Consider the following 13,840-nt stretch of genomic DNA (forward strand, 5'->3'; position numbering starts at 1 on the left):
TAATGTCGTCCGGAGCTGTGCAGAGTGTGATGTAAAAATCATTTTTGCCGAGGAAATTTTTGTAAGCCTGTGTGTTTAGATTTTTTTAGTGCTACAGTAATTTCAAATGTTTGACCACTAATTAAGAGTATTAAATGTGGATAACTGATAAAACTTATTCCATAACCCCCGGGTGTAATTGCGAGACGAATATTTAGACTACAATGAGACAATGTCGTGCTACAATCTCTAATGACGGATTAATTAGGTTTAATAGATTTGGCTTGCGATTTCTCGTCCATCCGTGTAATTAGTTTTATAATTAGATCATATGTAATCCTCCTAATCTTCGGTTGAAAATTGCTACAGTGAATTTCGTCCAACTTTTTTCAGCATCTAAACGCAGCCTAAGTGGCCAACGGGGACTCCTAGTTAGTATAATTTTGGACTAATGGTTGACGGTGGTTTAGTCTAATACAAGGCCTTGCCGAAGGTAAAAATAAAATCACCGTCCAACTGTTGCCGACCAGGAAAAAATGACCAGATGTCAGTTTTTTAATAAAATAGCTAGTCACCGGCCAGTGGTGGGTCTTGTAGTGAGTGGAGGTTATCATAAAGAAGTTTTCAATTGATAATAGTAAATTAAAATCCTGGACTATCAATATATGGAGGCCAAAATTTGACCATGTGAAGACTAGTAAGTTGCGAATTTGGTAGCAAACGAGAAAACTCGTCGACTCCTACCAATGCAATGAACGAGTAAGCTAGCGCAAATATAACCATGTCAAATTCAGACTTGATTTAGCTTAGCACATGGTTTTCTATCTGCCCCCATGCGCATTCAACTGCTCACCTCGAGATCTCATCTGTCCATCAGACATTTTGCATGCATCCACCGGCAAGGTCTTCCTTCATTATACAGCATTCTTCCAGCGCATCTTAAGGTGTGGCGTACGAGTTGATCGAAAGGCGTGCCGTGATAAAAATTTTGAGGACTTGCGTGGGGTGCTTCCAAAAATGTTATTTGTCTTCTCCCAATGTTGGATCACAGAGATGAGTGATAACGAGTGTAAACTACAGTGGCGGAACAACAGTAAAGAAGAATATGGCGCATCTTAAGTACTCCCTCCATATCCAAAATAATTGATGTTTTGGACAAGATTTGAGTCAAATCTTGAGAATATAAATCATGAATAACTCTCAAGTTGTTGAGTTTGAAAATGTAAAAGTTATATGAATAGATTTGTCTTGAAAAATACTTTTATGAAAGTATACATATATCACTTTTTGATAAATATTTTTAGAGAAATGAGAAGTCAAAATTGTGTTTTGGAGACCGTGTCGCTGTCCTAAACGTCAATTATTTTAGAGTATGATCGTTACAACTAGATAATGATAAATACGTATTTTAGAGTATGTGTTAGAATATTTAATAGATGAAAGAGGGTGTGAGATATATAATTATAATTTTTAGCTATAAACCTTCTTTTATATTAATTCTAATGAGCCCGTACAGGAGTATGGGTTGATAGGTTGTTTACTCGCATCTCCGCCATGGTGCATGGATGACCAGGGATTGGCAACTTTTTGTGTTTACAACAAACTAAGAGCAAGGTTAATAATACAACCGGATGCTGGTTGTAAGGATCTTTACAATCTATCTCTCAATCTAATCGTACAATAGTTAGCTGTTCACTGTTAATATATGGCCCATTTGTTTCTCTCACAAAGTTTTTTTTTTGTTTTTATGTCGAAGCCAACTATTAACTTACATCCTGCTTATCCTATCTCTCCTCTCCACCTCAACATTCAGCCCATTTACAACGTTTATTATACTTGCTCTAGGAAGATCGATGCCCATATACCTGTCCTGAGGTAACCTACACTGTGGTGGTCTCTTCCTGTCTCGCGTATTCCCTCCATCCTAAATAAATATTTTTCTTACAAATTTTAGATATAGAGAAATAATTATGTTATCCCTAATTACTTATAGTAATAGTGATTGTTTGGTTTTCTAGATCTGAATAAATACAATGCACGGGAACTGGTAACATAGCATCAACTTATCATTTTGATTGGCTCTATATATGCACTTCCTTATATAATTTTTTTGCATGTGGATGTCCTTTAATTAGATGAGTCTAAGCTAAGGTGCACTCTTCAAGGAATGAAATTTGGATGCTAAACGAATATTTATTTTAGGATGAGTGGAGTACACCGTATCATATATTTTTGTCATGGCAGCGTGTTCAACGTACCTGTTTCAGTCGTGCTATTACTATCTTTTACATTTATTTCTAATAAGCAGCGCGCAGCACGCCCCGACCCGATGCAAATAATATTTATCTGGCAGCCCAGCAGGCAAAGGAATCTGAACTGTAAACAAATGTTTGTACGAAACTATAATTAAGCAGCTGCCAGCAAGCACCATGTGTTCTTCCTTTGTTGCCTGCCAAGCCTTTGTCGCAGACGATGGATGTGTCTTTGTTCGTTTTCCAGGAAATTTCGTATACATCCACACCGAAAGAAGTGCTCACTGCTGTACAAGAACGAAGCACGTGGGCGGATGCAACCTTTTTAGGTGGCAATATTTGTTTTTACTTTCTTCTGAGCCTCGGAGCATGTTCAAAGTAGTAGTGATCTGAACTGTTGAAAACACACAGACAAATAGTGCTTTCCTGAACCCAAGCGCCATTGGTTTTAGAGGTTTACAGTCCTAGCTCCAGTGTGCTCTTCATGTTCCGGGTTAATTGAGGCTAAATAAATACACACTGTTATAGGAACAAAAATAACTACATAATACTGAGCGTGTGCCTGCGTGACAGTTTACACAGAAACATATATATGCTCCAGGCAGTGTAGCTTCTCGCGCGGTGGTCTGCCTTCCTTCCGGGAGTCCACAATGGGAGGTAAGTCGAGGGTAGTAAGCCCTTGTTGGTAGTAAGATATATTGTCAAAGTGTAGGAGAAGAGCATGCTGGCCAAGGTTTCCCATAGGCTGGGCGGTTTGGGGATGTAGCCATCTGGCCACCGTCTTGCCTTGGATGGCTCTGATCTGCTCCATGAGTCTGTGCTTAGCTGCTTAGGATCAACGCAGGCACGTGCTAGGCCAGCGGTCTGCCTCTGGCTCCTCTCGACCCTCCGTTGCACCGACATTGCCCTTAAATGCTTGTGATTGCTCCAGAGTGTTGGATCACTGACTTATTCTTGAGTTTTTGCTGACTTGTGGGTCCTTTGATCCATATCCAGCGCATCTTAAGGTGTGGCGTACGAGTTGATCGAAAGGCGTGCCGTGATAAAAAAATTTTGAGGACTTGCGTGGGGTGCTTCCAAAAATGTTATTTGTCTTCTCCCAATGTTGGATCACAGAGATGAGTGATAACGAGTGTAAAATACAGCGGCGGAACAACAGTAAAGAAGAAGATGGCGCATCTTAAGTACTCCCTCCATATCCAAAATAATTGACCTTTTGGACAAGATTTGAGTCAAATCTTGAGAATATAAATCATGAATAACTCTCAAGTTGTTGAGTTTGAAAATGTAAAAGTTATATGAATAGATTTGTCTTGAAAAATACTTTTATGAAAATATACATATATCACTTTTTGATAAATATTTTTAGAGAAATGAGAAGTCAAAATTGTATTTTGGAGACCGTGTCGCTGTCCTAAACGTCAATTATTTTGAGTATGGAGGGAGTAAGTTGATATACTTATTCTAAGATACTTTAAAGGTATATACAAGAAATATATGGAATAATGAATGTGCACGCAATCGTTAGACATTCACCTGCTGCTGAGCTGCTGGTGAGTCTTGGTTTTCATGCAATAATGCAGTGATTGTTTAACACACCAATTATATAACCGAAACAAACCAATATACTATATTCATAAGGGGAGAGAGATAGTGAGAATACACCCTCCCATAAAATACGTACGTGCATTGTTCACGAGAGTAGACTTCCTCACCTGCTGAGCTTGCGGTGGTTGAACTTAAGGCATCCATGATTTTGTATCCAGTGGCCAGGCCTTCCTTCATCATAAAGCTTTATTATTCTTCCAGAGCATCCATCATCGTAAGGTGTAGCGTATGAGATGACAGAAAGACTATCGTGATAAAAATTTTGAGCCTACGCGCGGAGTACTTCCTGAAAATGTTAGCGTGGAGTACTTTGTGAAAATAAAGCCATCTTCTTTCAATTTGCACTCTCGCTACCCCGTTCTCTCCCGATCTTGAAATAACCATTCATTAAAAGGAAACTGCAGGTACTAATTGCTTTATGTTGTGGCCGGCAAGCAAAAGAGGGGAAATAAACACCATGTTGAGGGCTAGTAAGTTGTGAATTCGGTAGCAAATAACGAGCGAGATAACTCCTATATAAATTTGGCGGACCCAGCAGGGTAGCACGGTAGTCCTAGGACTACCCTAAATTTTGTGATTCCCTTTAGTACTTATTAATAATTTAACAAACTTTTGTATAAAACATAGGAAATGATACACATGTAGCCGTTAGGACTACCCAAAATTAAAATCTTGGTTCCGCCAGAACAAGTAAGGACAAATATAACCATGTCGACCTCTGACTTGGTTTCGTAATATATATAACTTCTGAGCTGGCAACGCATATTTTGTAACTAATTTATACGTAGTCCACTCTATGCCAGGTGGCCATTGCGTGATGTACCTCATATTAATTAAGCAATGCTGGAGTAACACTGTAGGCACTTTATTAATACGGAGTATTACATAGCGGAAGCACCTTACATATTCATTGAATAAAGATGCGACGAAGAAGCCTCCAGAACATAATTGTTTGCAGCGGAGAAGAGAATAGACTTCAGCACCCTGCGAGCTGTGGTGATGCTTGCTTCCTCTAGTCTCTAGCTAAAGCTAAGCCTTCATACTACAAAACCAACTGCAAGTCAGGAGGTGGAGCAAGCGGGTATAACCAGTGCCTATGCCAAAGACAGAGCAGCGCACTGCCAGGCCAGCTTGAGAAAAAAAAAATGATTATTACTTTCCACTGGCAGTTGGCGTGCGGCGCGTGGCTGATCCGCGAAAGCCGGAGACGACGACGGAGAGAACGAAGAAGTTGCCTGCATTAATTGGAAGGATGCATGTGCTCTTCCCGGTAGGGGTGGTAATGGGCTATGGCCCTAATGGCCTCTTCACAGCCCAATAAAACCCTTAAAATTTTTAGTTCAAAAATACATATGTTTAGAACCCGGCCCTTTTAGGGCCCGATCCTTAAATTTTCTAGTTCAAAATGTTGGGCCCTTTACCACCCCTAGTTCCCGGTTATTTAGTGGAGGCCTCTCTCCTAAATATGCCCCTCTATGCGCATTCAACTTCTCACCTCACGGCCATGTTTCTATATAAAGCGCCCCCAAAGTATCACATGGTGTACACCCCCACATCTATCTAAAACCCACTCCTCATCTTCTTCTTGTGCTCTCTACCTGCTACCGCGATCATGGCGGCGCTGCTGGACGAGCTCGCGTCCAAGCTGGTGGGCATCCTGGCGGGCATGGTGAAGAAGAAGGTGGAGATGCTCCTCGGCGTGCCAGGCGAGATGACCAAGCTCGAGACGACGCTCCGTGACCTGAGCCGCATCTTGGCAGATGCTGAGAGGAGGCGCATCCGCGACCGCGACTCGGCTACAGAGGGTTGGGTGAAGGAGCTCAAGGATGCCATGTACGACGCCGATGACGTCCTTGACCTCTGTCAGCTCATGGATGGTGGGGACGATCCTTCCACACCAATTTCTGCTCCAAAAAACTCTTCAAGGTGGTGCTGTGAAATCCCCAAGATGTTCTTTTGCTTCCGCAACCCTGTTGTGGCCCATGAGATTGGAAGGAAGATCCAAGCGATCAACCAACAGCTAGAGGACCTTGCGAGGCGGAGCTCCCGCTTTGGATTCATCACACAAGCCATCAACTCCTCCGGTGATGCCATCAACAATACTTCAAACTTTTCGTCGAGCAACACTGGATCAGTTTTTATCCAATCTGATGTTGTTGGAGAGAAGATTGAAGAGGACAAGAAGAAAATTGTGGATATGCTCATCAAGAAGAAGGATGCTTCTGTTGGATCAAAGGGCAACAATAATGATGTGGTTGTGGCTGTTGCTATCACAGGCACAGGTGGGATAGGCAAAACCACTCTTGCTCAGATGATCTTCGATGATACTAGGGTGAAGGAGAACTTCGAGGAAAGGATCTGGTTGAGCGTTAATCAAGATGTCAATGAAATCAATGTTCTTCAAACTCTTCTAGCTTATTTTGGTTCCAAACATGAAGGTTGTGCTGGAAACAAGAACTTACTTGAGGTTACTTTGGTAGACACGATCCGGCAAAAGAAGAAGTTTTTGTTGGTGATGGATGATGTGTGGAGTGAAAAGGTGTGGTATGGGCTGCTTAGAGCGCCACTCAGTCATGGTGCTCCTGGCAGTCAAGTATTGGTTACCACAAGAAATGCTGGAGTTGCTCTTGGAATGAAAGCTCAACATCTCCATCGAGTTGACAAGCTACAACCAGAGGATGCTTGGATTTTGCTAAAGAACCAGGTCAGCTATAACTTTCACTTTTTACTGCAATTATTTACTAAGTTGCACGCCGAACACAATAATTGCATAAAAAACATCACTCCATCAGTACGTGAATACATACACCAACATACAAACTGAAAGGGCAAGCGCAATAACTCAACATAACCTTAGTGATATTAAGGCTAGACTGCATGGGCATAGCTATATCTAATTATGGGTTGCCCTGCTAAAAAAAATGAATTGACCTGACCCAACCAATGTGTGGAGTAGGTTTGGGTTACAATTTGCGACCCGTTAAAAAATCGGATCGGGCATGGGATGAAATATTTGACCTGAAACCCAAAAAATCTCGCCCAACCTTTTTCTTTTGATATTACTCACCCAATCTAATTTGATCCAAAAATTATGCAAAAAAAATCCAGTTAACGTGGCCCGGCCCACCAAGACAGGTTCGGAATGAAAAAAATATGTTTTATATGACCCTCTCCGAACCAAAGCCGGTCCGAGCCATGATCAGATCTAGGCTTAGCCCTATTCTGCAGGGCTCTACCTCCTAGCTCTGTGTTTGTTTTGGATCTTCAACATAAATTTGATTCACGGTACAAACTATGGTTACAAAACATCCTTAGAGCATCTTTGGTACGTAGCTAATCTTTTTCTATCATTTTTCCTATATTTTTTCATAAATGGAATTGAGGAAAATTGTTTTTAGAAATGATTTTTTCAGCTTATCTCATTTCTCAAAGATGTATATCATCACAAGATACACATGTGGCGCATGTAGAATAGATTTTCCCTATATATTACAATTAGCCACCTGTTGTGCCCTCCTCTCCTAGCAAAACAACAATGAGTGCACTGATATCGAGGATCCCTCCAGCTTGAACTTCTTGTCGGCAAGATCGGCCGGCAACAACGGTAGAGAGGTGGGAGGGAGCAGGTGCTTCTAGGTAGGCATTAGTGTGATGACAACAAGTCGAATTGAGCGTTGGCAAGGTTGGGTGGGAGTGCGGCGGGCCGCGAGCGGGTGTTGCGGTGTGTTCACTGCATAATCAACCCAGCATTAGGTGGATCCTACATGCCAAAATATTAAAGATAATAGGTAAAGCTCCGGCACTTCGTTCTGCTAATAACCGGTTGTTGGGAGTTGGGAATGAGAAACTACGGGAGATGCTCATGGTCCCATATCTCCACAATTCCACAAATCATTTTTATGTTAAAATTTACTGCAACTGTGGCTAACATTTCTTTTATTTATTCATTTCCCATTCTTTTTATAATATTAGTTATGACAACATATGGCTAGCAACTAAATAGGCCCTATCTCTTTGTCTTCTTCATTTTATTTCACTCCCATGCCCGCCCGTGCATTCATGTGAGCCCATTCCTCATTTCCCCCCCTCTCTTGCTGGTCTCAGCTGATTATGCAAAAAGTAGTAAAGGACCATGTAATTTGGCTATATTTGAGCCTTTATCGTAGTTTGCTCGTAACCTACCAAAAACGTGCCTCCTGTGTAATAATGGAAAATATTCCTATTGATGTCGTGAAGTCTTGTTTTGGTGCTCTAGTGCACTCACTTTGTTACCCCCCCCCCCCCCAACCCCAACCTATGTTCGAGTTATTGACACATGGTAAAATAATAAAATCCATTGCATGATATCACAACATAGTTCGTATATAGGGGAGCTTTCTCATTGTACACCACACACAACTCTCTCTCTCTCTCTCTCTCTCTCTCTCTCTCTCACCCATGCTGCATTTTTCTAATAGGTAGTTGTGAATGAGAGTGATGATGAAGCCTATGTTGATGGATTGAAGGGTATCGGGATGGAAATTGTGGAAAGATGTGACTGCTTGCCCTTAGCAATCAAGGTCCTTGGAGGACTCTTGCGCCGCAAAAGCAGAACAAGAGATGCTTGGTTGCATATTAGTAGCCACGACATGTGGTTGACAACCGAAATCAATAAAGATATTAATAAATCTGTCTATTTGAGTTATGAAGACTTGCCTTCACACCTGAAGCAGTGTTTTGTGTATTGTTCGCTTTTCCCTAAAGATCAGTTAATAAGAATGGGAGATATAGTCCAGCTCTGGATAGCGGAAAGTCACATACGTAACAAAATAGGCTCAAATACACTAGAGGGTTTGGGGGAAGAATACTACAATGAATTGATTTCAAGGAATCTTCTAGAACCGGACAAAGATACCTATGGTCAAGAAGCATGTAGCATGCATGACGTTGTCCGTTCCTTTGCTCAGTATATAATGAAAGATGAAGGAGCACTTATTGGTGAGGGGCAAGATGTCAATAGAATTCTTAGTGCCCCAAAGCTTCGTCACCTGTCTATCTCAAACAGGGCAATTGGGCTGGACACCTTGCGGAAACAAGCATCCCTTAGAACATTAATGTTATTTGGGAACATCACGGTTGAGCTGAAGGATTTGTTGAACAATATGTCTAGCCTAAGAGTACTATATCTAGATGGTGTAAATCTAGTTGAGCTCCCAGACTCCATATCCCACCTCAAACATTTAAGATGCTTATGTCTTTCTGGCACAAGCATATCCACGATCCCTCGAGGCATAGGAAATCTAAAATTTCTAGAAGCCCTTGACCTTTTTGGGTGCACAAATATTTCTCAACTCCCTAACAGCATCTTAGAGCTGCAGAAACTAAGGTCACTCAACTTTAGCGATACGGCAATCACCTCGGTTCCTCGTGGCTTTGGAAAGCTAGAAGAATTGGTTCGTTTGTTGGGGTTTCCAACACATTCAGACGATAGCGCAGATGGCTGGTGCAGCTTACAAGAACTAGGGCCTCTGTCAAAGCTCAAAATACTGGTTATAAGTGTTCTGGAGAAGGCACCTTCCGGTTCTATGGCTGCTAAAGCAATGCTTAGCAGTAAATATCACCTGATAGACTTAGATTTGAGATTTACCAGCAGGCTCGGAGAGAACGGGGAGGTCGAAGACGACATCAGCGAGGAGGAGCACGAGAGAATCGAGGATGTGTTGGCTAACCTATGCCCTCCGACTCGCATAGAAACACTTGAAATCATAGGCTATTTTGCACGTGGGCTACCGCAGTGGATGAGAACCATGTCAGCCTTTGAGAGCTTAAGGCGGTTGGCGCTGGATGACTACGCATGCTGCACGCAACTGCCTATTGGATTGGGCCAGCTCCCCTTTCTTGATTATTTTTATGTTGATCGTGCACCGTCCGTCCAGTGTGTTAGGCATGATTTCCTCCACCCCTCCTTTGGCGGTGAAACGGATGGCCAGGAAGAGGCACCAGCGCTAACAGGAACACAGAACAAAAGGAGGCAGACTCATCATATCTCGCGTGGTGCTGGTGTGGCATTTCCCAAGCTGGTAACACTAGGTTTTGAGGGCATGCTGGGATGGACAGAGTGGGAGTGGGAGCAGCACGTCCCTGCGATGCCTGCTCTAGAGGAGCTTACTATCAGGAATTGTCAACTGCAACGCCTTCCTGCAGGACTTGCACAGCATGCACACCTGTTGAGAGAGTTGGACCTGAGTAATATCCAGCACTTGGTCTCCATGGAGAACTTCCCTTCACTAGTCAAGCTTTGGTCATATGAAAACCCATGTCTGGAAAGGATCAGCAACAACCCAAGCTTGCAATGGATTCACATCAGCAATTGCCGGGCACTAAAGGAATTGGACGGTCTGCCATTCCTCCGGAGCCTGGAGTGGTGGGATTTGGATGCTGAAGCACTACCAGAATACCTACGAGAGGCAAAGCTAAATAAGCTGCGTGTGGATTGCAGCCCAAGATTGCTCAACCTGATGTCATTACAAGACGACTCCGCCGAATGGGAAAAGATACGGCATGTTCAGCAGGTAAAGGCATACGGGAAGAGATATACTCAAGACAGTGTCGACCGGCACATCTTCTACACCAAGGAGCCATGTTCCTTTGAGGCAGTTATGGGCGAACCCACAGGTACATATGTAGCTTCATTTGCTCTGCTCTTACACATTTCCGTTTCAGTTAGTTCCGTGTAAGAAAAAAAGAGCACTTCAATTATATGTACTTAATCAGCCGTGTTAATGATGTAAAGGCTACTCCGAACTCATTTATCTGTTTTCTTTTGCCGTACTTCATTTACTCGCTCACAAGATGAGGACTGAGGAGGAAGAGGACATGGCAAGGGAGGAACAGTAGCACTCCAAGTCAAGACGTACACACATAGCTTGCGGATGGGTACGACAGGACCATTCGATTCCATCCAACAATGTGGATTTTCGTGATGGTGCGTACTTAACGAGAAACGATCCATGTAGACAATTAACAGTACTAGCTCTGCTTTCTGACTCTGCCTTCTATTGTAACATCCGAAGCACTACTTCTCTCACTCGGAGTTTGAGTTTTGTTCATCAGAATGAAGAAACTGCGTGTTGGCTGCCTGGCCGTACTGGGATGCACTTTGTTGGAGGCTGGAACCTAACGCGCAGGAGAAGAAAGGAAATTGAAGGTTATGCTGCAACCGCAATTTGCTGCTGGAATTTGTAAGTGTTTCTGCACCCCCTCCTTTATGTCTCGGAAAAAACAGGTGCTGCAGGCGAGGCCAAGCCAAAATGTCTCTGCAATCTCACCTCGGCAACGGTGCCAGCCTTTCAGGAACTGCCGGCCGGTTCAACGGGCGTCCGGCGAGAGATGGTTCGAGGATGAATCCTCTGAGTGGGGGAAGATCAAGCACGTCCAACAATTAAAAGCACATGGGCACAAGACAGAGGAAGAGGAGGAATCCGAGCAATCGTCGCAGGAAGATGAGGAGGCCAATGAGGAGGAAGCCGAACAATCAGAAGAAGCGGATGCTGACGAGGAGAAACCAACCAATCATCAGAAGATGAAAAGGCCGAGTGGTACATCTACTGTACCAAGGAGCCGTATTCCTTCGACGCATACTTGGGCGAGTCCACAGGTAACTTCGTCCTCCACATACTTGGTTTTATTATTGTCAACCTCTAAGTTACATAAAATTGATTTATTTGTCTAATCTTAACTCGTTTATCTTCATTGCTCACAAGACGAAGACGAAGAGTAAGCGGTGAAGGAATAGAGGGCAGAAATAACATCTACTATACCAAGGAGCCGTATTCCTTCGACGCATACTTGGGCGAGTCCACAGGTGACTTCATCTCCGTCCTACTCTGTGCTTCTATAGTTGTAAATCTGTAAGTCGCATAAAATGGATTCGTTTGCCAAATATGAACTCGTTTGTTTGTCTTGATTTTGCCCAGGAGTAACACAGGAATAATGCAAAGAGTAAATGAAGCTTCAGATTGCTGCGTGCGACGGGAGCATTCCAGTTTAGTTCGTGTGCTGCTATATGCTGGTAGGTATGAAATGCCAAATTGGTTGTCATTATTATTTACAACTCGTATCAATCGACGCATACTGTGGCGAGTCCACAGGTAATTTCATCTTCCACATACTCATTGGTTGTATAATTTTCAACCTGTCAGTTACATAAAATGGATTTATTTGTCAAATCCTTAACTCGTTTATTCTTTGCTCACAAGATGAAGACGAAGAGTAAGAGGTGAAGGAGAGGCCAGAAATAACAGAGGAAGAATTCAATTCGAAACAGTATATGAAGCTTCAGGCTGCTACGACAGGAGTACTATTCCATTCGGTCCAGCAACATGGCTTTTTGTTACGGTAGCCAGTAGGTACGTGTACGTATGAAATGTCTTACCCGGAACGCTTGGCGATTGAAACCCAAGAAGGAGAAGAACCCTTTTTGCCTGAGATCCAACACACACGCGGCTGCTCCGGGCAGCCGTTGCACGCGAGCTGGCAGAAGGCCAGCGGCTGGACGGAGGTCGGAGGCGTGCAGAGGCTACACTACCAAGGAGCCGTATTCCTTCCACAGGTACATCCGTTACCCGTACATTTGGTTCCAATCTTGACGTTTCCTTCCACTTGTTATATTCAGTTCAAAATGTTCTAGATATACTTTGAGATGTTTTTTTTTCTTTTTGCCGAATCTGAACTCATTTATCTGTTCCTGTTGTTATTTCACTTGCACCCAGATGAAGAGGACGAGGACTTGGCGACGGAGCAGATCACGCGAGGGAGCAGCATGTGAAAGAATGCAGGGGCATTCCAAGGAAGAGGAAACTTCAGAGGTTCAGAGTGCCACGAGCCCACGACACGACCACCATTCTCTTCCATCCAACAACGACGAGGCTTTTCATCAGGTACGTACGAAACGTCGATAGCAATCATGTAAACCTCTGCACACCAACTTGCTAGTAGTGCTTCTTTGCTGCTGTGTCGGCGTGCAAAAATCTGCTCTTTGTGATACCTGAAGCACTTGTCTCTTTTATGTTATATCTGAAGTTCTCAGACTGAATGACCGGAGCCGTTATCTGAAGAATTGACTGTTGGTTGGCAGTCGTGCCGAGCAGTGGGCGGCGGCGCGCGACCTGAGGAGTCCTCGCCGAGCTGGGAGCTGGGCGCCGGGCAGTTCGACGAGCACCTTGGGTGGGACCGCACACAGGGTGCTCTCAGGGCGCGGCGATGACCACGCGAAGGGAGCCCTCACACACGTCTGGACCCTGTCGTCTCCGCCATGTTCCGGATGACGGAAGCAGCCCTGCTCGGCCACGCTGAGGATACCAGACTGTGGATCAGCTGTGCCTGCGGAGGCGCATGGCGGCACTCGTGCCAGATGTGTTTGGTTACTGGAACGAACATATGGCGAGACAGAAACCGGCCTGAACATGATCACAAACATGATCACAGTATGGATGTTACCGTGCGTTTCATTTTTCATCTTCTTCTTATCTTTTAGAAAAGCACCTTTTCTGTGTGGCACCGCACGACTCAAGAGTTCTTTGCTAGTGGTGGTGACGTGTTTTTGCAGAAAAGTGGAATGCTGATACTAATGCTCGAGTGCAAATGATTCGCAGCTGAGTTGTTAATGTGCAGTTCTCTGTCTTTTTTAACTTCAGTTGTACTAGCAAAAAGTCATAAACAGCTTGCCGATCCTTGCTCTTCCAAAATCCACGGCTTATCCGTCATCGAAGTTTTTCCGGCCAAGGGGCCAAATCTGGAGTGTTGGGGACACCACCTTCGGTCTAGTCGCCGAAGGACCACGAGGACAAGACTGCGCGGGTACTGGAGCCAAGGCCAAGGACGGGCGAAGAGGATGTCGGTCTTCGCTGATCTTCGTCCCAGGAGCCAAGGGTACGCGAAGACCAGGCAACGCAAGCATCGAAGCGAAGAACGAGCGAAGGTCGCCAGGGCCTTCGTCGAGTTGGCCGAAGGTAGTGCGCAGC

General features: G+C 44.0%; 1 protein-coding gene across 1 annotated transcript; it reads left to right on the forward strand.

Moving 5' to 3' along the window:
* Positions 1-5,333: 5,333 nt before the first annotated feature.
* Positions 5,334-13,549, forward strand: LOC120648301 (putative disease resistance protein RGA1). Its single transcript, XM_039925025.1, has 11 exons — positions 5,334-6,543; positions 8,297-8,823; positions 9,058-10,493; positions 10,671-10,803; positions 10,932-11,059; positions 11,164-11,475; positions 11,582-11,682; positions 11,795-11,889; positions 12,077-12,429; positions 12,590-12,757; positions 12,900-13,549. The coding sequence occupies exons 1-4, from the start codon at positions 5,452-5,454 to the stop codon at positions 10,679-10,681; spliced, it is 3,066 nt and encodes a 1,021-aa protein (XP_039780959.1). The 5' UTR covers positions 5,334-5,451; the 3' UTR covers positions 10,682-10,803; positions 10,932-11,059; positions 11,164-11,475; positions 11,582-11,682; positions 11,795-11,889; positions 12,077-12,429; positions 12,590-12,757; positions 12,900-13,549.
* Positions 13,550-13,840: the final 291 nt, after the last annotated feature.

Source organism: Panicum virgatum, chromosome 9K, assembly GCF_016808335.1.
Source record: "Panicum virgatum strain AP13 chromosome 9K, P.virgatum_v5, whole genome shotgun sequence".
Classification (NCBI taxonomy): Eukaryota; Viridiplantae; Streptophyta; class Magnoliopsida; order Poales; family Poaceae; genus Panicum; species Panicum virgatum.

Excerpts from the sequence above, each read along its gene's own strand:
- LOC120648301 (XM_039925025.1), top strand. The coding sequence starts at position 5,452 with ATGGCGGCGCTGCTGGACGAGCTCGCGTCCAAGCTGGTGGGCATCCTG. Across the intron at positions 6,544-8,296 it reads GGATTTTGCTAAAGAACCAG|GTAGTTGTGAATGAGAGTGA; the intron begins GTCAGCTATAAC and ends TTTTTCTAATAG. Across the intron at positions 8,824-9,057 it reads GGAGCACTTATTGGTGAGGG|TTTAAGATGCTTATGTCTTT; the intron begins GCAAGATGTCAA and ends CCACCTCAAACA.